This window comes from Arabidopsis thaliana, chromosome 5 (genome assembly GCF_000001735.4).
Source record: "Arabidopsis thaliana chromosome 5, partial sequence".
Classification (NCBI taxonomy): Eukaryota; Viridiplantae; Streptophyta; class Magnoliopsida; order Brassicales; family Brassicaceae; genus Arabidopsis; species Arabidopsis thaliana.
The window spans coordinates 1032079-1058121 of record NC_003076.8 but is presented as its reverse complement, the minus strand read 5'-3'; the positions used below and the strand labels follow the sequence as shown (position 1 = coordinate 1058121).

General features: G+C 35.6%; 8 protein-coding genes across 11 annotated transcripts; 4 read left to right on the top strand and 4 right to left on the bottom strand.

Annotated features, from left to right (window-relative positions):
* Positions 1-949: 949 nt before the first annotated feature.
* ABCB29 (ABC2 homolog 12) lies at positions 950-4044 on the top strand. Its single transcript, NM_120473.3, has 10 exons — positions 950-1607; positions 1731-1817; positions 1892-1999; positions 2084-2350; positions 2452-2535; positions 2657-2873; positions 2973-3058; positions 3155-3342; positions 3424-3553; positions 3663-4044. The coding sequence occupies exons 1-10, from the start codon at positions 1017-1019 to the stop codon at positions 3807-3809; spliced, it is 1905 nt and encodes a 634-aa protein (NP_196011.1). The 5' UTR covers positions 950-1016; the 3' UTR covers positions 3810-4044.
* Positions 3848-5542, bottom strand: AT5G03905 (Iron-sulfur cluster biosynthesis family protein; the record flags this gene model as incomplete). 2 transcript variants are annotated; one of them, NM_120472.3, is made up of 4 exons in its annotated part: positions 5218-5542; positions 4623-4747; positions 4441-4549; positions 3848-4146 (listed from the first exon to the last, which is right to left on the bottom strand). In NM_120472.3, the coding sequence occupies exons 1-4, from the start codon at positions 5392-5394 to the stop codon at positions 4081-4083; spliced, it is 477 nt and encodes a 158-aa protein (NP_568130.1). In that variant the 5' UTR covers positions 5395-5542. The 2 variants fall into 2 exon arrangements, with proteins under 2 accessions (NP_568130.1, NP_001332700.1); NM_001342738.1 differs by lacking the exon at positions 3848-4146 and having other exon boundaries at positions 4491-4536.
* Positions 5543-5682: 140 nt separating this feature from the next.
* AT5G03900 (Iron-sulfur cluster biosynthesis family protein) lies at positions 5683-9960 on the bottom strand. 2 transcript variants are annotated; one of them, NM_120471.4, is made up of 14 exons: positions 9380-9960; positions 9028-9135; positions 8833-8933; positions 8635-8718; positions 8452-8527; positions 8280-8345; positions 7964-8053; positions 7723-7788; positions 7480-7616; positions 7285-7371; positions 7129-7192; positions 6753-6896; positions 6240-6396; positions 5683-6119 (listed from the first exon to the last, which is right to left on the bottom strand). In NM_120471.4, the coding sequence occupies exons 1-13, from the start codon at positions 9782-9784 to the stop codon at positions 6253-6255; spliced, it is 1572 nt and encodes a 523-aa protein (NP_568129.1). In that variant the 5' UTR covers positions 9785-9960; the 3' UTR covers positions 5683-6119; positions 6240-6252. The 2 variants fall into 2 exon arrangements, with proteins under 2 accessions (NP_568129.1, NP_850761.1); NM_180430.2 differs by having other exon boundaries at positions 5712-6119; positions 6753-7192; positions 9380-9917.
* A 206-nt stretch (positions 9961-10166) lies between these two features.
* AT5G03890 (uncharacterized protein) lies at positions 10167-11141 on the bottom strand. Its single transcript, NM_120470.2, has one exon. It carries the CDS (start codon positions 10970-10972, stop codon positions 10433-10435), a length of 540 nt encoding a protein of 179 aa, NP_196009.1. The 5' UTR covers positions 10973-11141; the 3' UTR covers positions 10167-10432.
* A 3461-nt stretch (positions 11142-14602) lies between these two features.
* On the bottom strand, positions 14603-16241 carry AT5G03885 (uncharacterized protein). The gene is made up of 2 exons (NM_001342737.1): positions 16093-16241; positions 14603-15657 (listed from the first exon to the last, which is right to left on the bottom strand). Exon 1 carries the CDS (start codon positions 16213-16215, stop codon positions 16129-16131), a length of 87 nt encoding a protein of 28 aa, NP_001332478.1. The 5' UTR covers positions 16216-16241; the 3' UTR covers positions 14603-15657; positions 16093-16128.
* Positions 16242-16641: 400 nt separating this feature from the next.
* Positions 16642-19741, top strand: AT5G03880 (Thioredoxin family protein). The gene is made up of 12 exons (NM_120469.7): positions 16642-16979; positions 17124-17188; positions 17347-17419; positions 17536-17554; positions 17812-17931; positions 18282-18351; positions 18488-18531; positions 18620-18661; positions 18887-18946; positions 19029-19096; positions 19216-19273; positions 19359-19741. Exons 1-12 carry the CDS (start codon positions 16669-16671, stop codon positions 19446-19448), a joined length of 1020 nt encoding a protein of 339 aa, NP_568128.1. The 5' UTR covers positions 16642-16668; the 3' UTR covers positions 19449-19741.
* Positions 19742-20751: 1010 nt separating this feature from the next.
* AT5G03870 (Glutaredoxin family protein) lies at positions 20752-22544 on the top strand. Its single transcript, NM_120468.3, has one exon. It carries the CDS (start codon positions 21155-21157, stop codon positions 22307-22309), a length of 1155 nt encoding a protein of 384 aa, NP_196007.1. The 5' UTR covers positions 20752-21154; the 3' UTR covers positions 22310-22544.
* Positions 22545-23148: 604 nt separating this feature from the next.
* On the top strand, positions 23149-26023 carry MLS (malate synthase). 2 transcript variants are annotated; one of them, NM_001203290.1, is made up of 5 exons: positions 23149-23177; positions 23581-23969; positions 24340-24665; positions 24740-25070; positions 25190-26018. In NM_001203290.1, the coding sequence occupies exons 2-5, from the start codon at positions 23595-23597 to the stop codon at positions 25844-25846; spliced, it is 1689 nt and encodes a 562-aa protein (NP_001190219.1). In that variant the 5' UTR covers positions 23149-23177; positions 23581-23594; the 3' UTR covers positions 25847-26018. The 2 variants fall into 2 exon arrangements, with proteins under 2 accessions (NP_001190219.1, NP_196006.1); NM_120467.4 differs by lacking the exon at positions 23149-23177 and having other exon boundaries at positions 23436-23969; positions 25190-26023.
* The last annotated feature ends 20 nt before the right edge of the window (positions 26024-26043 follow it).

Sequence of the window (26043 nt, the reverse complement as noted above, 5' to 3'; positions counted from 1 at the left end):
TGTGTTTATATATTCACCCTCCATAATTTATATATAGTGGTACAAATCCTCAATGAATTAGGAATACTGGAACTAAAATTGATTACAATTAAATATCTAATATAGAGTTTTAATTTTCGTCATATATTCTAATAATATAGAGTATTTTTTTGAATAATTTACAAAATATATGGAAATTTGTAGATTTATACTAGCTAGGTGTATTATGGGCCATTCTGCAGCATTTCATGGTTATGAGTCCAACATTTCATACTAGGTGGATTAGATATTAAAATAATGAATTAATTTAATTACTATAATAAATTAATAATTTTCAGATTTTATTATTTTTAGAGATTTTTTATGATTTAATTTAGTATTGATTTTTTCTTATTAAATATTAGTTAGATAAGGGTGTTAAATATTTTGACAAATGTTAACACATATTTTTATCTAATTAGATTTATTCTCTGAGTTATTTCAAACTAAATTAAAATTCTCTCACAAAACAAAATACATATGTTATTAACTGATTGTAAACTTTCATTTGTGTCAACAAACTACTTTTACAGTTTTGAAACAACTTCTTATTCATGACATTTGCTCTATAATTATACTAGGTGGTGGACCTCTCCCACCATGTTACGAACCTAAATCTAAAATACATATATCAATATGTTACAATTTCAACTAAAGTTAATCGAAACGTTTTAAATTGCAAACAAAATTAACTGAAATTTAGTTTAAATGTTTTTCTACCAAAAACTATAAATCTCTTGAAATATTCAATATAGTGTGTATAATGAGTTTTAAAATTTATTTAATAGTTGTAAAGTAAAACTATTTGGGGTTAAATATCAACCTCTTACTTGATAAGATCAGGTTGGGCCTCGGGTATTAAACTCATAAAGGCCTCAGATCTTACTTCTTAGCAATCGCTTAAATGTTCGGGTTTAGGTTCGGTTCAGAAGAATTATCACCGAATTAGAATTAGAAGTTGATTCGTTTTGGTTCGATTAAATTTGTTTTGGAGAGAAATGTCATTTCTCCTCCTAACACCGCCGCCGTGTCTTCTCATTCCTCCGCCGCCGCTATCTCATCGCCGGAGCTCATCTCTCTTTCTCAAACATCCATTTCAACCATCTCCGAGACCTTTGAGCTTCTGTAAACCCTCCGCTCTCCGTCTCCGAGCCAATACAACAGTCAATTCACTAAAAGCCCTCGAAACTATTAAACCCTATCTTCAATCGGAATCTAAAACCGTCCTACTTGGCTGGCTCTGCAGCTGTGTCTCTGTTGTCTCGCTTTCTCAGATTGTTCCTAGGCTCGGCTCCTTCACTTCCAACCTTAACGCAAACGCCGCGAGCTTGACGAAGCTCAAAGGCGAATGTCTCGTTTTGGCGGGTCTGGTTTTGGCTAAGGTTGTTGCTTATTATCTGCAGCAAGCGTTTCTTTGGGAAGCTGCTTTGAATACTGTTTACAAGATTCGGGTTTTCGCGTATAGGAGGGTTTTAGAGAGAGAACTAGAGTTCTTTGAAGGTGGCAATGGGATTTCATCAGGAGACATTGCTTACAGGATCACTGCTGAAGCTTCTGAAGTTGCTGACACTATCTATGCTCTTCTCAACGTGAGTGTTTTGCTTGTTATGAATGTTTTGCGAAGAGAAAGTTTCCTTCTTTTCAGAATTTTTTGATACATTGTGGTGATTTTGGCTAACAACTATAAGCTCTACACTTCATTTATATGGCAGACAGTTGTGCCCAGTGCTATTCAGATATCTGTAATGACGGCACATATGATTGTTGCAAGTCCTGCCTTGACACTAGTCTCTGCAATGGTAAGTGAATCAATTGTCTCTGTTTGTGTCTCTTTTGCTCTAGAGTTTTCTTATTAGTTTGGGTATTGTTCTAGGTGATACCATCTGTTGCGCTTCTTATAGCATATCTTGGTGACCGGCTTCGTAAGATATCTAGAAAAGCACAGATTGCCTCTGCTCAACTTTCTACCTACTTGAATGAGGTATTAGTCTTTCCTACAATTGGTGTTTTTCTTCTTCTTGTTAATTTACGGGAAAATTACTAAAGCAGAGCTTTTTATGTTTAGGTTCTTCCTGCAATTTTGTTTGTCAAGGCTAATAACGCAGAGATCTCTGAGAGTGTGAGGTTTCAGAGGTTTGCTCGTGCTGACCTAGATGAACGGTTTAAGAAGAAGAAAATGAAGTCACTTATCCCTCAGATTGTTCAAGTTATGTATCTCGGATCATTGTCGATATTTTGTGTTGGAGCTGTTATCCTTGCAGGCTCTTCTTTAAGCTCTAGTGCAATTGTTTCCTTCGTGGCATCATTAGCTTTCTTGATCGATCCTGTCCAGGTAGATACTTGTGTCAGTGTGGCATTCCATGCCTTGCCTCTATACTTTTTTGTGTATAGAGGAGCTGTCTTATTGGGATTTTGAATCTAAAAAACATGCAGGATTTGGGAAAAGCTTATAATGAATTGAAACAAGGAGAGCCAGCGATAGAACGTTTGTTTGATTTGACCTCTTTGGAATCTAAGGTACTACACCCTATCTTTCCTCTGATCTTCTCTTCAGTTTATACTCCTAATGATTTGGTTTTGTTCGTTGTCTATCTCAAAATATGATGCAAAGTGCTTCTGGCCCTGTCTTGAAAATTAGGTGATCGAGAGACCTGAGGCCATTCAATTGGAAAAAGTTGCTGGAGAAGTTGAGTTATGCGATATATCATTTAAATATGACGAAAATATGCTTCCCGTTTTGGATGGGTTAAATCTTCATATTAAAGCAGGAGAGACTGTAGCTCTTGTTGGACCATCTGGAGGAGGAAAGACAACACTGATCAAATTGCTCCTCCGCCTTTACGAACCTTCATCTGGTTAGAAATTCTTACTTCTTAACTTAATCACAATATTAAGAACCAACGGTTTGACATCTAAGCACATATGTGTGTTTGTTTTTTTCTTCCCTTTAATAGGCTCTATCATCATTGACAAAATTGACATCAAGGATATCAAACTGGAAAGTTTGAGGAAACATGTTGGTCTAGTTTCACAGGACACAGTACGTTCCAGTCTTCAAATTTACTCCTTTCGTGATTCATCCCAAGAATTTCATAATGGTTCATCGTAGTTACATAACTTTTTTTGCACATGCAAGACTCTGTTTTCAGGGACAATTGCTGACAACATTGGGTACAGAGATCTCACGACAGGAATTGACATGAAGAGAGTTGAGCTTGCTGCAAAAACTGCAAATGCTGATGAATTTATCAGAAACCTACCAGAGGGATACAACACAGGAGTTGGTCCCAGGGGTTCAAGCTTAAGCGGAGGCCAGAAGCAAAGGTGGGGTCTGGAAGACTGATTGTTTCATATATTCTCTTCACGATGCTTACTGCGTCTTGTTCTCATTTGGCAAATGTGCAGACTAGCTATCGCAAGAGCGCTCTATCAGAAATCATCCATACTGATTTTGGATGAAGCAACATCAGCATTGGATAGTTTGTCGGAGTTGCTAGTCAGAGAAGCTCTTGAACGTGTAATGCAAGACCATACGGTAAAAGCACACATCCGATTCTTCCATTCTAAACAACCTTTTAATTGAATCATCACTGATATTATTCAAAAACTTCCTGGTTCCATGGCTCTTATGTTTGCATTCACAGGTGATAGTGATTGCACATAGACTGGAGACAGTGATGATGGCGCAGAGAGTGTTCTTGGTAGAGAGGGGAAAACTAAAGGAATTGAATCGCTCTTCTCTGTTAAGTACTCACAAAGACTCACTGACATCAGCTGGACTCGTGATTTGAGATTATGTAAGTATGATCAAGAGCATGTACAGACCAACTGTTGTGTAAATTAAGAGAAGATACAAGATTCCTCTTTGTATAAATCTTTCCATTATTGTTTAAAAATAGGATGGACAAATCATTTGTTGAGCTAGAAGCCTACAGAGTTTTTGTATCTTTCCCTAGTTATGCCTTTTTGATACATAGCAAAACTTCTGACATTATACATGTAATAAACAAATGATCAAATTTGGTTTCTAGTCCATGTAAAGAAGAAAGTTGAGTCAATGATTCAGAGTTTCACCATGAAGGAGCTTTTACAACTGCACCCACCCACTGCGGACGGGTTTACAGCTACCTGAACACCAAAGCATTAAAAATCAAATGAAAATCTTAAAATGGTTACTTAAACCAACATGCAGTTTCAAGATTATGTCTTGTCTCCTTTTCAAAAACACAGGGCATAAGGAAGACACGTTGCAAATGATAGTTAAGAATCATAGGCTTATGGACTCCAATCAGCTCAGGCAAAGCATACACAAATGCTTATATAGACTATCTAAGCAAAATGATGAGAAGAAAGTGTAGAAGATGGTGACTATTGAGATTATAAGCATTGAAAAGATGCAAAAAGGAAAAAAGAGGGCTTTACCACGAAAGCAGCACGGATCAATTCCTCCTCATAATCAATTGTAGCACCTTTCACCAAGTCGTATGAAACATTATCGACAACCAATTTGACACCATTCTTCTCGAAAACCCTGTAATATTCAAGAACAGCTATAACTAAGCCAAAATCAAATCTTGATTCTAATAGAAAGTGGAACAGAGTACCTGTCATCAGGGTTGGTTCTATTATCAAGCTCAAACTTATACTGGAAACCAGAACATCCTCCTGTCTCTACGCCCAAGCGAAGCATTTTCTTTTCCGGCTCACTAGATTGTAACTCTTTCATTCTCTGAAAAATATGATAACACTCATAAAGGTCAAGGGGAGGAGCAAAATAACAAACAATGCCTGCTTCCAACAATCTAAATAGTTAGGTAAAAGGATTCGAAATGTTGCAAAGGCCAGAAATTACATGGTAGAGGTTTGTTTAGTTCATGTTCACAAAACCCATGATCACATATCCAAAATAACCAATGAATATCTTTGGAAGCAAATCCTCACATTTTAAAAAAATGCTTCATAGTTCATATCATTCTTTTTTGTTAAATTTAAGCAAGTTAACAAGTGAAAAGGTTTTCATTTTTTTTTTCCATTTCTGCAGAATCGTGTGAACTATGGGTGTTCGAAACAAACCGAATTTTTGTTACTTTTTCATCAAAAAGCCGTCAAATTAGAGCAAAAATCCAATATAAATTAATTTCGTAAAAACCTAGTGTATCGAATTGCAAAGAGATCAATTCAAAAGAGCAGATATCATACCCGGATACAATTGTCGCTGAGATGGACTACATCATTAGAAGACGATTCAGGTTGGGACGAAGAAGAAGAAGATGCTTCTTTGATAGCAGAAGCAGAAGAAAAATTAAGCAATCGATGATTTTCTCTAATCCGACCAGCCAAATAAGGAGCAACGCGTTTCACCAGAGATCTTGACATAGTTTTTTTTAATTCTTTCGGAACCTTTTTTCTCTCAGTCTCTTTCTACAATTAATTGAGTTTTATGATTTTTTCTCCATGGAAAGTTTTAAGCTTTCTCTGGAACGAAATTTTCTACCTTGGTGACGACGACGGAGGGAGGCGAAAGAAAGATTGGTGTTGTGAAGACCACGCTACTTTTAGCATCCACGTCATCTATTTCTGTATTGCTCCCACTATTTTTATACATTTTCCAAATTGGCCCCATTAATCCCCTTCAAATCAATTTCGTCCTTAAATTGCAAATTAATGATGATGAGTAATTCATCAATTTTCTCTAGAAAGTGAAGAGGAAGATAATACATTGAACATTCATTCTTATGAGCAAGAATTTGGACTTTCGTATATACAAATTAATGTACATAATCTATTGTTGCATTTGTAGTAACTCTCAGGAACAAGCAATACTTGGATCTCCTGGATGATTTAAACAAGACCAAGCTTGTTGTGTTACGGAGCATCACAAAATGGTCTATTACCACTAGAGCTTAAGAGACCTCTATAAACCAGTTATTTTCTGTCTCAGAGAGAGGAAGAATGTCTAAACAGTATGTGCCATGGCTTGTGTCATCCGCTTTAACTCCAGCGTCCATGAATGTTTTTACGTTGTTGGGAAAATTCTGTGTTGCGGATGATGTGTGAGCTGCTACGTAACTTAGCATATAACAGCAAAAGGTCACAAGTCCCTAAAAGTCAAATGCAAAACTGGATGAGGTCAATATTGAGATTAAGAGATGTACATGATTCATATAAACCCATTATTTGTAATTGCAGCAAGAAACTGTGAAACTGCCTCATTCACTTACCAGATTTCACATTTCAATCCGATTTTTCTAACTCTTTGAATCTCCTGTCCCATTCGTCTGTCTCATAGTTTTGTTCCATCATATCTCTATCTGTACTGTACACGATCCGATCCTTCCCTATGACTGTTTTTTGAGCCATATCCCTTGCACTAAGTAGCTGCATTGCATCATTTCAAGGCGTTATTTCACAACTCCCAAGTTATAAGAAAAAAACATATATATGAAGTTTCCAGGAAAAGAATCCAAGAAATGTGCTTTAGTCTGGCTGGTGCTAGAGGGCAAGAAAAGAGTCACATAAAGCAATCAAAAGTGGGTAATCACATAAAGAGATCTCCCACAGATATGCAGGTATCATAGACGATTCAGAACCTAACCCTTGACGTTAGTTGGCAAGAGTTTACCCACTAGTGGAAAATGTAGTGCGAGGCTATCTCCTCTTTGGAATAAAGAGCATGTTTGGGCAGAAACCAAATAAACATCTCCCAAGATTTATGTTACTACTGATGTGCCTACCTTACGCCGTAGTGCGATATCTGGAGATTCAAGTGCTCGAGCAAATTGTAGCCGAGCTTTGTTTCTGTTCTCTATCTGATTATTCTTTCTCTTGATTGAAAACCACCGAATCAAAGGGATGGTAAAGAATGAACCTGCGTATATCTGAATAGTCGTTTGCACAGTCATGAATGAGATCAATATAATTAGTCAAAAAGTTTCAAACAAAGACCAGTCATCTGGATTACGAAAATAAAATCTATTAAGAACTTGTTTGTGTCAGTAATCATGCTTAGAAACTCCCATAAGATTCATGTTTAAAGCGAATAGGAAGAACCAGAATGAGGAAACAATTTAATGATAGTAGTTTGCCATATGAACAGAAACTAAATCATACCTGAAGTAGTGGATATATGTTCTTAACAAATGTAAGAAATCCACCTGGCCTGACAGACATCTCGCTAAACGAACACAAAAACAAGGTTGCGTTAGACATTTATATATATACACACTAGGGAATAATAGGTAGAGTATAAATCTATGAGGAGCTTACTTTAGCAATGTGTTTAGAACAATAACACCAAAGAGATTAACCGCACCTAGGCCAATGACCAGTGCTCTCTCAGATGTACTTGTTTTACTGTGAAGAACGAAAATTCCATTATCAGGAACTGAACCACAAAAGCAATTAACAAAACTTCTCATATTTGTAAGATATTAAATTCCAGGAGCAAACAACGATAAGAACCTAAATTGCCATTTTTTCTCCTTGAAGAATTTCTCCATATCTGCAACCCAGTCAAACCATTTTCCCACATATTCTTTTCGTCTACTAGATCCAGAAGCTGTACGTTGCAGGGACGGAAAACAATACAAAATATTTCCCTAAGCAACATGAAAAAATTGTTAATAAAAATGGCCAATGAAAACCCTGCAGATCATGCACATTTGGGCATCACATTTCAAGACACCAGAAAGAGGATTTGTATACCTCTTCATCCAACTCAGGTTGACCATCAAACCGAAGAAGAACAGGTAGAATGTAGGATTCATCGTTCTGTAAACATCAAAAAAGAAAACTTGTGAAGCTGAACGGTATGTCTTTCACATTATTTAGTGATACAACTAGCGCAAGAGGTAAAGGAGTACAAAGGACAAATACAAAGATAGATAGCAGCATAACAAAATTAGTTTATTAGCTCCCTTTGCAAGAAACAATAAGCAAAACATACCATAGCACTCTTTGAAGATGGCACATCAAGGTATGGAGCAAGTTCATCAGCGGCAACAACACCTCCTCTAGATGTTATATACTGCCCAATCTGAGAATAAGTATCAAAAACGAGTAAATTACTAATATTTCATTATATGAGCGTGATGTACTTTTAAACTCATAACCTTTAAAAGAAGATTTAAAAAAGCATTTTACTACATTTCCTTTAGATATGTCGAAAGTAGTCTTTTATTGAAAAATAAAATAAAACATTATCGAATAGTAACCTGAAACGGATATAGAAAACATAAGTAAATTCAAGTCCAGCACATTACCATCTGCCATCTCTCTTCTTCGATTCCTTGATTTGGGTCTCCATCTCCAAATACAAACGAGAAAACCTAGAGATGAACCCTCACTTATTTCAAGCCATTATCACTCATAAGCAGCAAAAGAAGAAACATTTAGCAAAGCATGAAAACTCTCTTAAGTTCAAACTCTACTTACAGATTCAATGAAATTCATTCCCTTTCCTTCATCTTCTCGAGCTCGTCGCCTGTTGTAATAATTGGGATCCCAGTACCTTACATAAAAACACTAGAATATGACTACGAGGTTCTGTTAAATCAATTACTGATCCTCTCTATTGGTTGAGAGTAGGAGCCTTTTACATCATGAAATTAAAATTACCAAAGCAGATCGACAGGGTTGATATAGAAATTGAATCCTGAATCATAACTGCGCCCGCGTCTTCTTTGACGATTATCATCCTCGCTTTTAACAAAATCCAAAAAAGGTTAGTGCAAAATCCAAATCAAGTCCATTGATCAGAATGATAATATATCTTGATAACAAGACAACTTAATTGCGGTCAAGGCAAACACATACCTTTTGCTTGAAAGCAGGGCTATAATTGACGTGTAGACAATAACGATAGACGCTATAAGCGCCGTGCCAAAGGAAACACGAGCCAAATAATCTACAGCACCCTGCGAGACACATAATAGAGCTCAGAACATTCAAATTCAAAGCAATTCACTGTTAAAAGGAAATCAATAAATCTTAACAGAAAAAAAATACTACCTTTGCCTTTTCAAGGAATGGTTCAATTTGTATCCTTAACGACTTGGCAGCCAACTTAGTTCGATAGTCCCTTGGGAAAACATAAAGCACATCACCTTCATCCGACACCTGAATGAAGGAAACATTTCATTGATTTTAGCAACTTCACACATCTAAAACGAAACATGAATCGCGTAAAGATCAATACTTTCTATCAAAATCTCCTCAAATCAATACACTATTCTCATGACAGCTATTCAAATTTCTAATGTATTGTTACTTTCCTACTTAATAAAGATCAATACTTTATATCAGACTCTCCTCAAAGCATCTCAATTTGAGTTAATGGGCATGAAATTGAACTAGCGAATACCTCCAAAAACCCATCAGTATCAGCCGCTATAGCTTGAAGAGCTGTCTGAGCTTCAGTAACCTTCAAGCCACCTCTACTAGCAACATCACCAACAGTTACTCTCCGGCCACACTCATCTACCGCATCCATCGCTCGTTTCCGTACATCAGTCGGCAACTTGTCACTCTCCACCAATCCACCTGGTTTGATTGCGCCGCTAACCTTATCTAAACTCGCAGCCTTCACCACAGCGATTCCATGGCGATTAAACTTCCGACGAGTGCTCAAACACCTCTCCGTTAACATTCTGGGAAAAGAGTAACGATCAACAGGAGATCTGAGCCGAATCAAAAAAGGCTTCTTTGATGATAAACCCACTTGAGTTAACCTAGGGGAGAGAATCAAGCATGTCGATACACACGCCATTCTATAAATTACAAAGCTTTATCTTCTTCTTCTTCTTTAGTTAAAGACTTCGATTTCCGCCATGGGAGATGATTTATATGGTTCAAAATCGAAGCTTTTTGCCTGGAAAAATTGATGATTATCTCTCTCCCACGACGATAGAGCAGCAAAATCCAAAACCGATTCAAACCAATCGGTACGACTCTCAATCATCCGGTTAGAATATCTTAAACCGGAAACGGTTCAACATAGAGTGGTCGTTACTTTACCAAAACACATTAGTTTCTTTGTTGACTATGAACAAAATTAACTTAATCTTATACTGATGAAGAGATTTGAAGAGACATGAGCAAGAAACTAAGGCTGGTTCTGAAACATATGATAAATAATAAGTGCATATAAATGTTTGTTCATGTTATATTAAATCTAATACATGGTTGTTACTTTTCCTATTGAGTTCTTCTCAATCCATGGAAAAACATGGATGAAATTTTCATTTAAATTTACTTGGAAAACAAAAAGCTTGACTCAAAAAGTCTTAGTGTTATCATCAATATCACACAGTCTTTTCCTATAACAGCTTAAAGCTTTATTTACAAACAAAACCTAAAAACAAGTTTTTCCTTGAACAAAGCTCAAACTGTTTTTTGAGTATATATGAGCTATCTGTTATGTTCTTCTGAGACTTTCAGATTCGGGTATGCTATCTAACGCAGGTCTCCAGCCGCTATTACATTCAAGATCATCATCATCAGACGAAGTAAGTAAAAGTTGTTTCTCAAGAGTCTGGTACATCATCTCATGGACCGACCCTCCTTGAAGTAGCTTCTCCAACTCTTGCTTATGCACAACGATCTTCATTCTTACAACAGTTACGTTCTTGGTGTCATCACCATCGATATTGCTGTTGCTTTCACTAGAATCTTCTTCTTCTCTAAGTAATCTTTCGTCGCCTTCCACCTCCGGATTCGCAAAGGTCACTTTCTTGTTGACCTTCTTCTTGGTCATTGTTGTAGGCAGGAGATAATAGAGACGGCCAGAGAGAAGCTTAGCATCAGGCAGGAGATGAGTGTTGTTGTGAGAGATGGAGTGACCAGAGAATTGAGTAAGGATGTGATGAACACTAATTGGTTCTCTATATTCAAGTACCTTACCATCATCTCTCACTATCTTTATCACTTTCTTCTCCATTACTAAACAGTTCCCCATATTCGTTCCTCTTCCTCTTCTTCCTCTTCTTCCTCTTCTTCCTCTTCTTTTCTTACTTTTTTCTTTTTCGTTTATCTATTGTTCTTTGCTTGGAGATTTGTGTTTGTATTATACAAATTGTATATTTATAAGAGTTTTTTGGGATTTCGTTAGTGCCATTTTATCAAGTGGGACCTGCTTTGATTTTTCTCTCCTTTTCCTTCAATATATTATAGTGGGTGGGGTGGTGTGGTCGGGGTGGTGCATTTTGTTCATTACTCAATGTATCCTTTACATGATCATGAGTTGGCGGTGCAAGTGTACATGATGATCGTATTTAATATTACGATTTACGACTGTGTGAGCTTAGTATCATCACGATTCCAAGTTGTGTCGCCTTTGATATAATGATCCCATGCAAGATATTTATTATTCCTAGTATACATATACTTGAAGAAATTATTTGGTTCGAAATCAAATCCAAAAAAATTCATGTCATGTGTAATTTACTATATAAATTGATATTCATTCGTCAAAAATAAAAAACGTATCCCTTTAAATTAGAGATCATGTTCAATACTCCACGGACAAATTAAAAACATTATGGATACACTTGCAATTGCATGCCCATACTAAGATGCAACATGAGCTTATTATACATTAAAATCTTACATATACAAATACTACGTATGCACGCGTAACGCGTTATGCCCTCTTAATTTTTAATTTTAAAGACGAACGTATAATGCAGTCTATATTATTTTTTCGTTCTATATTTTCATATGATTTCACAAATAAATTTGTATGAGACAAAATCAATTTTATTAATATCCATGATCTCAAGAAACGTAATTCGATTTAATTTACTAATAACTCGAGACGAGAAAGTGAATGTGACTTTAAAAGATGAGTGTGACAACGAACATAGAGGTAAAAGTTAAAACTAAAAGATGAAAGGTATAGGTATGGTCATCACAATCTATTAAATAATAAATTAATAAATAAAAACTGGTAATGGGTGGGTATATAAGAACTATCTAGCTAGGTATAGGGTTTCAATTAAATGTTTATGACTTTGTGATACAGTGCATGACATTGAATTTTCCTTACTAACGTAGGGCATTGAATGCGTTTCCTAGCTCTCTTATAGTGGTGGTGGCAGAAAAATTGTTTACATTTCTCAATCGGTGGAATTTGTTTTGGAAAACTTTGACCAAGTCCTAAGTATTCGTTAATGATTCAGACAATTGGTTTTTAGATAGATTATTCACATACTCTTCTTTAATCTAATTTCTAAAGACGTTTTGCAATAGTTAAATTACATTTACATAATTTGTATGTGGTCATTGTACATTTAGATATATATGTTTATTCTTTACACTGAGATATTATATATAAAAAACCTTACTAGTGGCAACTCACCATGCTTGTCCCATGTCCAAAGGTCCACTAGATTTTGTGGGGATACACTTTTAAAATAACCAAATTTTATAAAATCAATCAAATCGACTGCAAATCGAATTGGCGAGGGGAGTTAGGTTTCTATGAAACCGAAGAGGTTGACTAGTTCAGATGAAACTAAGCACATTGGTTGATTACTCTGGCTTAATTGAGAATATTGTAGGAATTTTCGAATTAAAAATATTCGACAAACTCCAAATTTAATGGTAGAAAAAAAAAATCATATGCATGTCATCAGTATGTCTAACCTAGGAAGTTATGTTATAGCGAGAACAGTTTTTCTTATTCTTTAAAATTGAAACTAATTTTTTATATCCAAGAACAAGATTGACATACGAAAATTAGGAGAAACAACAACAAAAGATTAAGAGCGCAGAAATTTGGTGAATGCAATGCACTAGTTTTACAGGTAATGATCGCGGACTTAGAAATAGTGTTTGTATATGGATGTCATTTTCTCTAATTTGTCACCACATATATGTCCTAGGAAAAAAATTGTTTTCAAAGAGCAAACGCAGCCCACATTCAAAGGCCAAATCAACAAATGATTTGCTTTGGTTCACTTTTGAAAATTCTTTTTACAAATATTATAGTATTCTCTTAATGTGTTTTTTTTGGGTTATATATAAAGTTAGTTCTCAAGATTAAGAGGAATCATGTAATTACTACTATCAATTATACATTATTGTACACTACCCTACCAAAGATATCTCTATAACCAAACTATCTTCAAACTATTTATTTTTATTTTTTTATCTTCAAACTATTTAAAACTACTAATCAAACTATGTCCATGTACTTCATATATAAATTGGAGTATATATACACATACAAGCTTTAGCTCGTGTATACACAGGTTAGCTAGTATTACAGTAAAACGTTAAATCATGTACGCATTATCTTAGTATGTAATTCAACTTAAGAAAATAATGTAAGCTATCTGTTGTAGTTTGTAACGAAATGAGTTTACCCAAAAAGAAGCAACACAAACCCAGATAAGGATTACTATAAATGACAATTTCAGTCAAGATTGAGATTCCATTCTCATTCTCTTTTGGAAAGTACAGAGCCTTTTTCTTTTGTGATATCCCTTTTGGACAAAACACGAAGTGACGAAGGCAAAAGGAATTTAGATTTCTCAGCCTAAGTTCCCATGCTTTTGGTCGGCTCACGTGCTAGGCTCCAGCAAATATACTTGCAACACGTGGCAGTTTTCTGTTGGTAGGCACCGTCCAAAGACTTCTTTCTAAAAACTATTGCTGTTGCCTGCTTCTACCAAGTTTTAAACGCTCAGATAATCTTGATTTAAGTTTATATATATGTTTCTTGTCAAATATCAGAGGGTATATATCTACATGAAACAATTTTTTTTAATGTTTCATTAAATAAGTCTATATGAAATGAAAATAGCGTTGATAATTTGAAAGAAAAATAAAAGGAAAAGTTAGAATTTTTTGCTTAATATTGATTAGTTTTAATGCTAATCATGATTATTTATTCCCATCTGACTTGATCCAAAAAACCAGAAATAGATTACCAAGTTGATATGAATATATTTTCAAACCGACCAAGTTTTTCTTTTGTGTGGAAATTTTATTTACGAAATTTATATTTTTCATTTATAGTATATATTCATGAATTGCTTTTTACGAATTTAGTGACAACCAATTCGAAACCTAAAAGAAAATAAAAAATTAAACGGTTGTAATATTTGGAGTCGATATGTTTTCATTTGGATTTATATTGTAATATCTGGAGTATATGTTTTTCGTTTGGATTTTTGTTGTATTTACTTTCTTACTTTTTGGCTTATTCAAGACATGCGATTGTGTTAGTCTTTACTCTTTATATACTTAGTGATCGTTCCATTTTGACATTCACTTTCTTACAAATTTTTTCAAGTTTCAGGACTACTAATAGGAAAATTCTCTTAATCATCTTCAAAATTGGGGATTCGACCATTTTTTACATAATTTTGTTATATATTGCCATAATTTGAGATTTTGTTATTGAATTTTATTTAATTCCAATATTTATGAAATGTCTTGAATCAAGCTTTGTTTTTCGACTAAGTTATTTGCTTCTTTTTTGGGGGGTTTTGGTAAAAACTTTGTTTACTTTTCGACTTATTTTGCTTCTTTTGTGCTGTGTTTTAAGTTTTATTTAGTGTTTCGACTAACATTATAATATTTTTTAGTGTGGTTTTTATTTAGTGTTTCGACTGGCATTTTAAGGTGTTTCGAATGACATTTTCGTGTTTTTGTCATTTAATGGTTTATTCTCCTTCTTTTTTTGGGGCTTTGATAAAAAATTTATTTACTGTTTTTCGACTTATTTTACTGTTTTTCGATTTATTTAGTGTTTCGAAACTAACATTTTTGTTTCTTTCCTTTTTTGTTACTAAAAAATTTGTTTACTGTTTTTCGACTTATTTTGCTGTTTTTGTGCTGCGATTTAAGATTTATTTAGTGTTTCGTTTGTTTTCCTTTTTTGTTACTAAAAAATTTGTTTACTGTTTTTAGACTTATTTTGCTGTTTTTGTGCTTTTAAGATTTATTTAATGTTTCGACTACCATTTTTGTTACTAAAAAACTTTCTTTATTCTTTTAGTTGTGTGTGTAAGTTTTATTTCGAGTATTTCGGATTCACGTTTTTCGTGTTTAGTTATTTAAAATAAACTAAGATTTCGGGTCAGGTTCAAATTCATTAAATAGGGGCTTCGGGTACCTGTCATTTGGGCGACTGTCATTCCAAGGTTTGTTTGTTTTTGTTATTTTAGAGTGGTTGTTATTTTCTTGTGTGTGTCTAGCGATTTGTTGTAGGTTGCTGTAGGAACTACACTAGTCACGCATTGGGCGCTATGCTCACTCACACGCCCATCTATACAACCTATACATACAACTATACAATCTCCCCCTATTTATACATCTATACAATCACACCCTAATAATACATCTATACTATCACACCCTAACATACATCTAAACCATCGCACCCTAAACATTCATCTATTTATACATTCACACCCTAAACATACATCTATATACTCACACCCTATCATACATCTACACATTCACACCCTAAACATTATCATTCACATCTACATACATACATGTATCTTTATCCGGAAAGAAAGAGGAAAATACAAAATATTGCACAGTCTTGTCAACTTCAAAGGCTGGCACAGCAGAAAATGGAAAATACTGGATATAGTCCCAAGGCTTCGTTTTCCCTTCTTCAACCTTCTGCAAAATTAATTAATCAAAATCAGTATTTCGTTTTTTCCGTTGCACATGCATTTACATACAAATCAAACATTTCAGTCAAAAATTAAAACCCATTCTTCCTATGTTTTACATAAAAACTAAAATCTTCATTCTATGTTTTCCTAGACAGAACATAAATATATCTAGCTTAATTTCAACAGCAACAAAAAGAACATATATCTAGATATAAAATTTCAGTTTATTTAAGACACATATGTAGCTAAAAATCAGTGTATGTCATAGTTCATAGATGAAGTCAAGACAGCAATGTATATAAAACAGAACATTAATTTAAATTCCAAGTTCAACTCCATAAAAGATGTTAAAAAGATGAAGAACATATCTATAAGCTAACAAGAACCGTTTATATGATTAAAAAAAAAACTAGAATAACTAAGACAAGAGTATTTTTACCTTGTAAGAGAGGATGCTTATGTTTGTTTCTCTCGGCTAATGAGCAATGTAGACAAGTTTGACTACGAGAACTCCTAAAGTAGAAGAACGGAATTTTTTAAAAAAAAAGACTGTATTCGACATTTGTAAGAAAATAACCAAGTAAAGAGGATTCAGATTTCTGATTCAAGAAAGGAGTATTTATAGAGAGGCATTATCTGAATCTCTTTCCAATAAAATATTATAATTTCAAACGGGAAGAAAAATGTTACCGTTTCACAACGTTCATATTTTTTCCACTGTCAACAAGTCAAATCAAACTATACGTTAGAACAATAGTAAAAATCGTAAACGCACTTAAGACTCTTTGATCCGTTTACTGAGTAAAAAATCTCTGAAAGCTTAAGGCCCAAAATTAAGGCCCATTATATGTTACCGTTTCACAACGCTCATATTTTTTCACTCCAACAAGTCAAGAGCAAAATATTGGAAACCTAAATTATGACTCTTAAGGCCCAAAAGTAAGGCCCATTAAGTGTGATATAACGACGTTAAAATAAATGAATTGCCAAAAACAAATTAGAAGAAGAAAAATCGATGGCGGGGATACTAGTGAACAATATCCTCCCTCAACCTCCGATTCTCCGATCGCTTTCTTCTTCTTCGCGAAGAAGTTCAATTCGAACCCTAGTTATGGTCAAAGCTTCTTCCTCTGAACCTTCCGAGTCTGTTTCAGTCTCCACGAAGACCAGTGACGACACTGGAGCTGTTGTTGTGTTCACTGCTCCTCCTGGTTTCAAGCCACCGGAGCCAAAACGGTTCGCCGTCAAATCCGGAAAACTCTTCGATGTCTTGGGTGCAGCAATTGGATTGTTTTTCCGATTCGGCACTGGTGTTTTCGTTTCTGGGTAATCGTTTATTTCTCTTTCCCCCAAATTGAGTTGATTCTTTTTTTTAGCTTGAGTTGAGTGTGTACACAGTCGAAAGCTTGATGATTTCAATTGTTGTTATCTGCATTGAATTGATTTGATTTCGTTGTTGTATCTGAGTAGGTACTCTGCATCTTTTGTGTCTAAGGAAGAGATTCCAGCTGATCAGTATGCGTTGCGTTTAGGCGGTAATCATGATCACTTTCTGTGTCTAGTGGTTTATGTTATTAGAAGGGATTTTGATGCATTACGAAAAGTTCCCTTCAAAGCTGTGGACTTTTTTGTTTTGTTTCAGAGGAGTTTGTGCATAGATGGTAATCATAATGGTTGATGTTATGATGTGTAGGGATCACGGTAAAGGAAACTGCTAAGGTCGGGCCTCGTCCTGAGAAACCCATTGAGATATATGAGTTTGAAGGGTATGTATATATAATGACTGTGTGTTTGATTGTTCATTTAGACACATTTGGTTTCTGTTTTCTTTTGATATTGAATGAATGATTTCTTTTTCTCCATTTCCGGTATGCGAATGAAGCTGTCCCTTCTGCCGGAAGGTAATGCTTTGTTCTTTTTTACTTGATCAATGTGATTGTCTTAGATGTTTCACAATTAGCTAAGATCCTGAAGATTTTATTTTACTTATAATCTTTGCTTGATACCATGAAAATAAGTTTTCGAATCCCACTGATCATTTTAGCTTTTGCTTCTTTGTTTTTTTCTGGTTCCCCTTAAACAAAATTTATGTCTTCGTAGTTATTCTTGATGTATCGCAACAGCTTAGTGAACTCTACTAATATGGAGATTTTTGCAGGTCAGGGAAATGGTTGCAGTGTTGGATCTTGATATTCTCTACTATCCTTGTCCAAGAGGGAGTCCAAATTTCCGCCCGAAGGTTAAACAGATGGGCGGGAAACAACAGTTTCCGTACATGGTTTGGCATTTTATCCTAATGGTTTTCTATTTCTTTTTCGTTCTTCCCACGAAAACCATTCTTGGAAGTAATTGTCTTTGCCCCTGAAATGTCCTTGCTTCGAGTTCAAATTCATGATGCGTTAATCACAGGAATGTGGTTTAAGAATACATCTGTAATTGCTAAATTTTTGCAATATCAAGTTCTTTTTTGTTCATGAACTGCCTAAAACCTTAGAATGCCAAATTGAGCTTATATTCTTATATTCCCTGTTAAAGCTCCTTCTGTTACCTTACCACCACTTTCATCGGTAAGAAATATGATTTTAATGTTCTGTATTTATGAATTATATAATGTTTCTTTAATCATAGGTTGATCCCAATACCGGAGTGTCCATGTATGAATCAGATGGAATCATCAAATATCTATCCGAGAAATATGGTTGGTTTCTCTGCTTATGCCTGATTCTGATTGTTTTTAGAGATCCTTTTGTGGTTATCGCAATAGCATCATTTTTTGTCATCATCATTTCTATTTGAGTAATACTGTTTCCCTCTGTTTGGTTAAACTTATTCAGGAGATGGAACAGTTCCTTTAAGTCTGTCACTTGGTGCTTTAACGGTCAGTTTCTTTGCACATGTTGCAGTTTATTTTCCTTTGCTTCAGAATCAAGGAGCTTAAAACTAACATTGCTGCTTTGACGTTGTAGGCTATAACAGCAGGCTTTGCAATGATTGGTCGTATGGGAAAGGTAAGAACAAATTCCATTACATTCTTTTGACATATTTTCTCTACAGACAATAATGTGAAAAGAAAACTTCATAAAGAACAAATGTTTCTTTACGGAAGAGTATGCTATAATAAATTGGGTAGGTAGCATAGCATCACCGAAACTCTATTATGAATACTATGTATTGATACAATATTGGTATAAGCAACGGTTTTATCACAGAATGCTTGAGCTTTTACCACGCAGGGTAACTTGTACACACCAGCGAAACTACCACCTAAGCCACTCGAATTCTGGGCATATGAGGTGTTGATCTCATCACTTTTTCCCAATCATCAAATTACCTAATCTTATTTAACAAATAATCTCTACTTGAATTTCCCTGCAGGGTTCTCCGTTTTGTAAGCTTGTACGCGAAGTTCTTGTAGAACTGGAGTTACCACACATTCAGCGCAGGTATGGCAACCACAAAAAGAAGACTCTTAGTCTCTTAGACCAGTTCCACCATCTGTTCTTCAAGGGTTCAAAGTCAGTCTTTTATTGATACTACCCTTTTACTTGTTCTTTTTCATCAGTTGTGCTCGTGGTAGCCCCAAACGGCAGGTATTGCTTGAGAAAGCTGGTCACTTTCAGGTGAGTTAGAGAAATACATACCTAGAGAAAGAGAGGAGAAGGTTTAAAGTATGTTGACACTGATGGTCGTGTTATGTTGTTATAGGTGCCTTACCTGGAAGATCCAAACACTGGAGTCGCGATGTTTGAGAGTGCAGAAATTGTTGAGTATCTCAAGCAAACTTATGCTGCCTAAGTGTTCGTCTTCCTCACTTTATACCGTATAGATATATGTTAATTGTTGTGTGTATGTTCAGCCTACTTTCTGTTCCCCCAATAAACTGAACGCAGTTATCTGTAGAGGTTTTAAATGAAGACATGTACTTATATATAAGTAAAGGAATTGTGACAATAATCCTCCAAGTTTTGATTTTCGGTGTACATAATTTGAAGGTGATGATGATCTATCATTTTAAAGCTGATTTTTTGGTAAAATAAATAAATAGACAAAATCATGGGATGGATGAAAAGAGACTGGAAGAGGCACATGCTGATTGTCCGAGAACTACAAGTGGTCCGAGTCGGATTATATATGATTACAAAAGTCTATCAACAGTCAACACATTGTGGTCCGTTTTATTTAAATTTTAATTTGGATCATCTTTTGTTTCTTTTTCTGTGTCCTTTTGTATATAGATTTTTCCAAAATTAGTTATTTAACCAATAAACTAAAACAAATTCGGAAATTCAAATCTAAAGTTTCGAAATATGGCCATATAAATTGTTTGTTTGTTGTTAGTGGTTGAATTGTGTCGTTTTGTGCACTTGTTGTTATGAATAATGTTTGTTAATTGCTTGTTATGATTACATTTTTATCGATATCTTAAGCTAAGAAAATCCAATTTATACATAAATGGAGGGAAATATAGTTGTGCCAACATTAGTAGGGTCAAGAAATAACGATTATCAAAAACTAATATTTCTTTGTACTATATATAAATTCAATTTATTGTTGTGCCTCATAAAATTTTATTTTAAAACGAATGCCTTTTACAAAAGGTAGACTGAAAAAGGCTAAGCACGGTTTGTTTCTGTATGGTGGCATTATGATTCAGATATGCAAATTCTGTTATTATTATCAATCTTTTAATTTAAAGTGCAATCTTGGGTGATGGTATTGGTCTAGATTTTCTATTTTTTTTTGTTTACTTTGAAATTAGCATGCCCTCCTTTTTCCTCTATATATTGTCCCTCTTTAGTAAAAAATAACAATAAAACTGCTACACGTAACTTAATTATTTGCAATTTTGCATCTTTACCTTTACAAAATTTATTGATATCATCAAAAATCATATACATTGAGAAGGTTTTAACACAAAATTGTTATATGTTTATTATTAAGTAAGCTTGCTTCCAACAATTTTATCAAAATATTTCAACAAATTTTACGTATAAGTTTATACAATAAAGAATTAAGAATGGTCAACTTTTGTAATTGAAATATATAAATTCATAAGGACAGGTAAAATTGGAAAGCGTTTAACGTTCGCTTAACGTACAATAATAGACCGTTGCAGTCTGCAATTGAAAGAATCTAGGACAAAGAAATAAAAGAGTCACAGGGTCAAAACTAAACAAACAAATACTTTAGGGAGAAAAATGAAATAAATCAGGAGTTTTAAGTACTACCATCAGAGGTCCAATCATAACATTTTAAGGATATATTCGATTAAAACGTAATAAAACATAAAGATCAGGGACTTCCGACAAAAATCTTTCGATCCACTTACACTTCCACAACGTCCGTTCGAAAAATATGACCGTTGAAAGTAATTAAATTGTTTTAAAAACAAAAACAAAATAACTCCTCTCTTCTTCTTCTTCAATCTCTCTGTTCTTCCCAAAAATAAAAACTTTCCTCAGTAAAAAAAAAACAAGAGACAGAGAGAGAGAGAGAGAAAGATGGGTTGTGTTTCTTCGAAACTAGGCAAGAAGAAACTCATAAGAGAGATTAGAGTCAACAATGGCGGCGATCACATTGTCTCTCTTACTTCAACTACTTATGGTCATCTCGATCTCGATGAACGAGCAGAGACCTCTCCTAAGTCACTGGAAGTTACTAAAGGCGAAGTCTTTGAATCTGAAATCATACCGAGAAGATCTATTAAGAGAGATGATCCGGAGATTATCAATACTTGGGAGCTTATGGAAGATCTTGAAGATTCAATGCACGTTTCTAATCCACAGAAGATTAGTCCCAAATCTCGTGGTATTTTCGGTAAATCATGGAAGACTCCGGTGAAATCGGTTGTTGAATCTCCGAAGAGAGGAAGTAGTAAGAGATTTGGAGGGAAAGAGAATAATTCGAGAGGTGTGAGTCCGAATCAGATTCTGAAGCCGAAGAACATTCTTGAAACACCGAAGAGAGGTGTAATGCGTTTGAGTTTTCCTCTTAAATCTGAAGAATCTTCGGTGACGGTTACGCAGAGGAGGAAGAGTTATAGTCCAATGTTTGATCCAGATCTTGTGGCTTCTTACGAAAGAGAGTTGTCTCAAGAGAAAGAACAGATCAAGATGGTGATTTCTCCGGTGGTGCACGAGAGCAGAAAAACAGAGAAAACAGAGAGAATTCTTGAGAAGTTCCCAGAGAAATGTCCACCGGGAGGAGAGCACTCTGTGGTGATCTACATAACAACTCTTAGAGGGATACGGAAGACGTTTGAGGATTGTAATGTGGTAAGATCGATATTAGATTCACACGAAGTTCGATTCTCAGAGCGAGATGTGTCGATGCACTCGGTTTTTAAGGAAGAGATCAGGGGCATTATGGGAACGAAACATGTGAAGATACCTGCGGTATTCGTTAAAGGGAGGATGGTAGGAAGTGTTGAGGAAGTGATGAGGTTAGAAGAGGAGGGCAAATTGGGAATATTACTTGAAGGTATTCCGGCGGCGAGGCTTGGAGGCAGTTGCTGCCGTGGATGTGGAGGAATGAGATTTATGATGTGTGTTGTTTGCAACGGAAGCTGCAAGGTTAGGGAGGAAGAGAAGAAGAGTATGGTTAAGTGTTTGAAGTGTAATGAGAATGGTTTGGTTCTATGTCCAATTTGTTCTTAAAAAAGAGAATCAGTTTTGCCCTAATTCTGGAGGCTGACTTTTGAAGGGTTGATTTTGGTTTGTAATGATTTGGTGAGAGAGAGTTTCTAAAGCCGTGTTTAGTGCTCTTGGTGTGTACTACTACTAGTTTAATGGAATTTGTTTCTAATGTTTGTAAACCTTTTTCATTTTTAAGATTCAATTCAAATCAATGGGTATCATTCATTAAGAATTTGTCACCAGATTTGTTTAATTTAGATTCTCATTAGGTGTTTAGCTTCGTGACTGAATAATTAAGATAATATCAATGATTTTAAGGACTTTGGGCTACGATTATTTTGTTAGTGCACTTGTCTCTCAAGATATCTAAAACTGATGGATGAAATAGCTTTTGACTTATTAAACCGGTATAGTATATAACTTGGCAACCTTGTTCAGTTGTTCATGATAGTTTTATACTTTTATATTTAGTCAAGGATGGAGAAATATTAGGAGAGTCATACTTGGTTTCTTTATCTTTGTGAAGTTTAGTTTTCCCCTTAATAGGTTAATATGATCGTTATCATGCAGTCAAAAAATAAGAATTAAGAATAATGACCGTTGTCTTTACAAGAATTAATTTTATCTGAATCAATCAGTTATTAATTTTCCTAGATTTGGTGAACACCAGTACACCACCAACCCAGTAGAACTAATTTATAAATGGGCTAATATAAAGTTATAGAGGATGGGTAATTCCAAGGCCCAAGCACACCTACAAGTCCGATTGATTCCAGATCTTACAGCATGTTGATAAAAATTAAACTTCTCCCATTCATGTATCTCAATATCTCATATTGGGATATTAAGAGTTTAAGACCACTTTAACAAAAAAAAAAAAAAAAAAAGAGTTTAAGACCAAATTTCAAAACATTTGGATTGAACCCAAAACAGTGCCTCGATTTTATCTGAATCAATCCGTTAACAAGGATGTTTTGGTCTCATCATCCAATAGAAGCAATCAGTAAACTAATTTGCATGACAACTAAAACTGTTTTAGGTTTTATGCAGAGCCAGAGGTATTGGATGATGAAAACGATATGGTGACGAAAAGGATATTATTATAAATAGAAAATTTGTGATAATCCTATCCTAACCGATATAGTGACGAAAATCATACAGAACTTGGCACACTTTCCCAAGGAGGCACACATGTCAATGCGTTTCACCGATTATACCTATCCATTTCCACCTTTATAATTCATATTACACGATCACATTTATATATCACTATATCACGTTACAAAATTTAGACAAAAAAATAAATATGGAGCTCGAGACCTCAGTTTATCGACCAAACGTCGCCGTTTATGATTCTCCGGATGGTGTGGAGGTTCGAGGACGGTACGACCAAATCTTCGCCAAGATTTTGACGAGAGAAGCTCTTAGCTTTGTGGCTGAGTTACAGAGAGAGTTTCGTGGCCATGTGAAGTATGCCATGGAGTGCCGGAGAGAGGCAAGACGGCGTTATAACTCCGGTGCCGTTCCTGGGTTTGATCCTTCCACTAAGTTCATCAGAGACGGTGATTGGAGCTGTGCCTCCGTCCCTCCTGCCGTTGCTGACCGGAGAGTTGAGATCACCGGTCCGGTCGAGAGGAAGATGATCATCAACGCTCTTAACTCCGGAGCTAAAGTCTTTATGGTCCATTTTCTTTCACTCTCTCTTTATACAACACATTAGTTGGTTTGGATTGGATTTGACCGACATTGGTGAAACTTTTGAATAATACTGTAACAAACTTTTAATTGGACCGCGTTCAATTTGGTATCAGTTTAAATTTGGTTTTGTTATATTTATGTCTGAATTTACTATTCAGAGGAATTGACCAAATTTAGTTGGTCTGGCAGGCTAGTTAATATCAAATTTGTTTGGTTTGGTGTATTTCGATCCGGTTCTGTTTTTATCTATGTTCGATACAAGTCGATTTGGTTTGGTTTGGTATGTTCTGCTGTATATAATATCCGGTTTAAACTAACCAAATTAAGTAAATTTTGTGTTGGGGTTTGAACAGGCTGATTTCGAGGACGCTTTGTCTCCAAGCTGGGAGAATCTGATGAGAGGGCATGTGAACCTGAAAGATGCAGTGGATGGATCCATTACGTTCCACGACAAGTCAAGGAACAGAGTTTACAAGCTCAACGACCAAACCGCTAAGCTTTTTGTCCGGCCAAGAGGTTGGCATCTCCCGGAGGCTCACATCCTCATCGACGGTGAACCCGCCACTGGATGTCTTGTCGATTTTGGCCTTTACTTCTTCCACAACTACGCCAAATTTAGACAGACTCAAGGTTCCGGTTTCGGTCCATTCTTCTATCTCCCCAAAATGGAACATTCTAGGTACCTTCCTGGTTCGGTCATCAAATTGATGTTTTTCGGTCTAGGGTTAATTAGGTTACTTGGTTTCTTGTCAGGGAAGCAAAGATATGGAACAGTGTTTTTGAGCGTGCTGAGAAGATGGCTGGGATAGAGAGAGGAAGCATTAGAGCAACTGTGCTTATCGAGACCCTCCCGGCTGTCTTCCAGATGAATGAGATACTCTATGAACTACGTGATCACTCAGTCGGTTTAAACTGTGGAAGATGGGATTATATCTTCAGCTATGTCAAAACCTTCCAAGCTCACCCTGACCGGCTCTTACCAGACCGTGTCCTAGTTGGCATGGGCCAGCATTTCATGAGAAGTTACTCTGATCTTCTCATCCGTACTTGTCATAAGCGCGGTGTCCACGCCATGGGTGGCATGGTTAGTCCCCTCTTAACACTAGTTCACTATATGTCTCTTTCAAACTACATGAATGCTCTGTGAAAACATTATAAATAAAGTTGAAAATGTTTTGATTTGTTCGGTGGTATGATGATCAGGCGGCTCAGATTCCGATAAGAGATGACCCAAAAGCGAATGAGATGGCATTGGATCTAGTGAGGAAAGACAAGCTGAGAGAGGTAAGAGCAGGGCATGATGGAACATGGGCGGCTCATCCAGGACTCATCCCAATCTGCATGGAAGCATTCACTGGTCACATGGGAAAAAGTCCAAACCAAATCAAATCAGTGAAGCGCGAGGACGCAGCCGCAATAACAGAGGAAGATCTGCTTCAAATACCGCGAGGAGTGCGTACACTCGAGGGTTTAAGGCTGAACACACGTGTAGGAATTCAATACTTAGCCGCATGGTTAACAGGATCAGGATCTGTCCCACTCTATAACCTAATGGAAGATGCTGCTACGGCTGAGATAAGCCGTGTCCAGAATTGGCAATGGATTAGGTATGGAGTGGAACTTGATGGAGACGGGCTTGGAGTTCGAGTGAGTAAAGAGTTGTTTGGGAGAGTTGTCGAAGAAGAGATGGAAAGAATTGAGAAAGAAGTTGGGAAAGACAAGTTTAAGAATGGAATGTATAAGGAAGCTTGCAAGATGTTTACAAAGCAGTGTACTGCACCTGAGCTTGATGATTTTCTTACACTTGCTGTTTATAATCACATTGTAGCTCACTACCCTATCAATGTCTCAAGGCTCTGAAAGAAAGAAGATGAAGAAGGAAAGGGGAGAGAGGGGTTGAGATATGAGTTTGTGCTTTTGTTTCTTTGTGTCTGTTTCTCAAAATGTTATTGTTCTTTCTGTATTTTGGTATATTGTAATAAGCAAAACTTGTTCTTTTATTTCCAGTAAGAAATAAATGTTCTATATCATCCTTAATGTGTTGTTTAGACATTGTA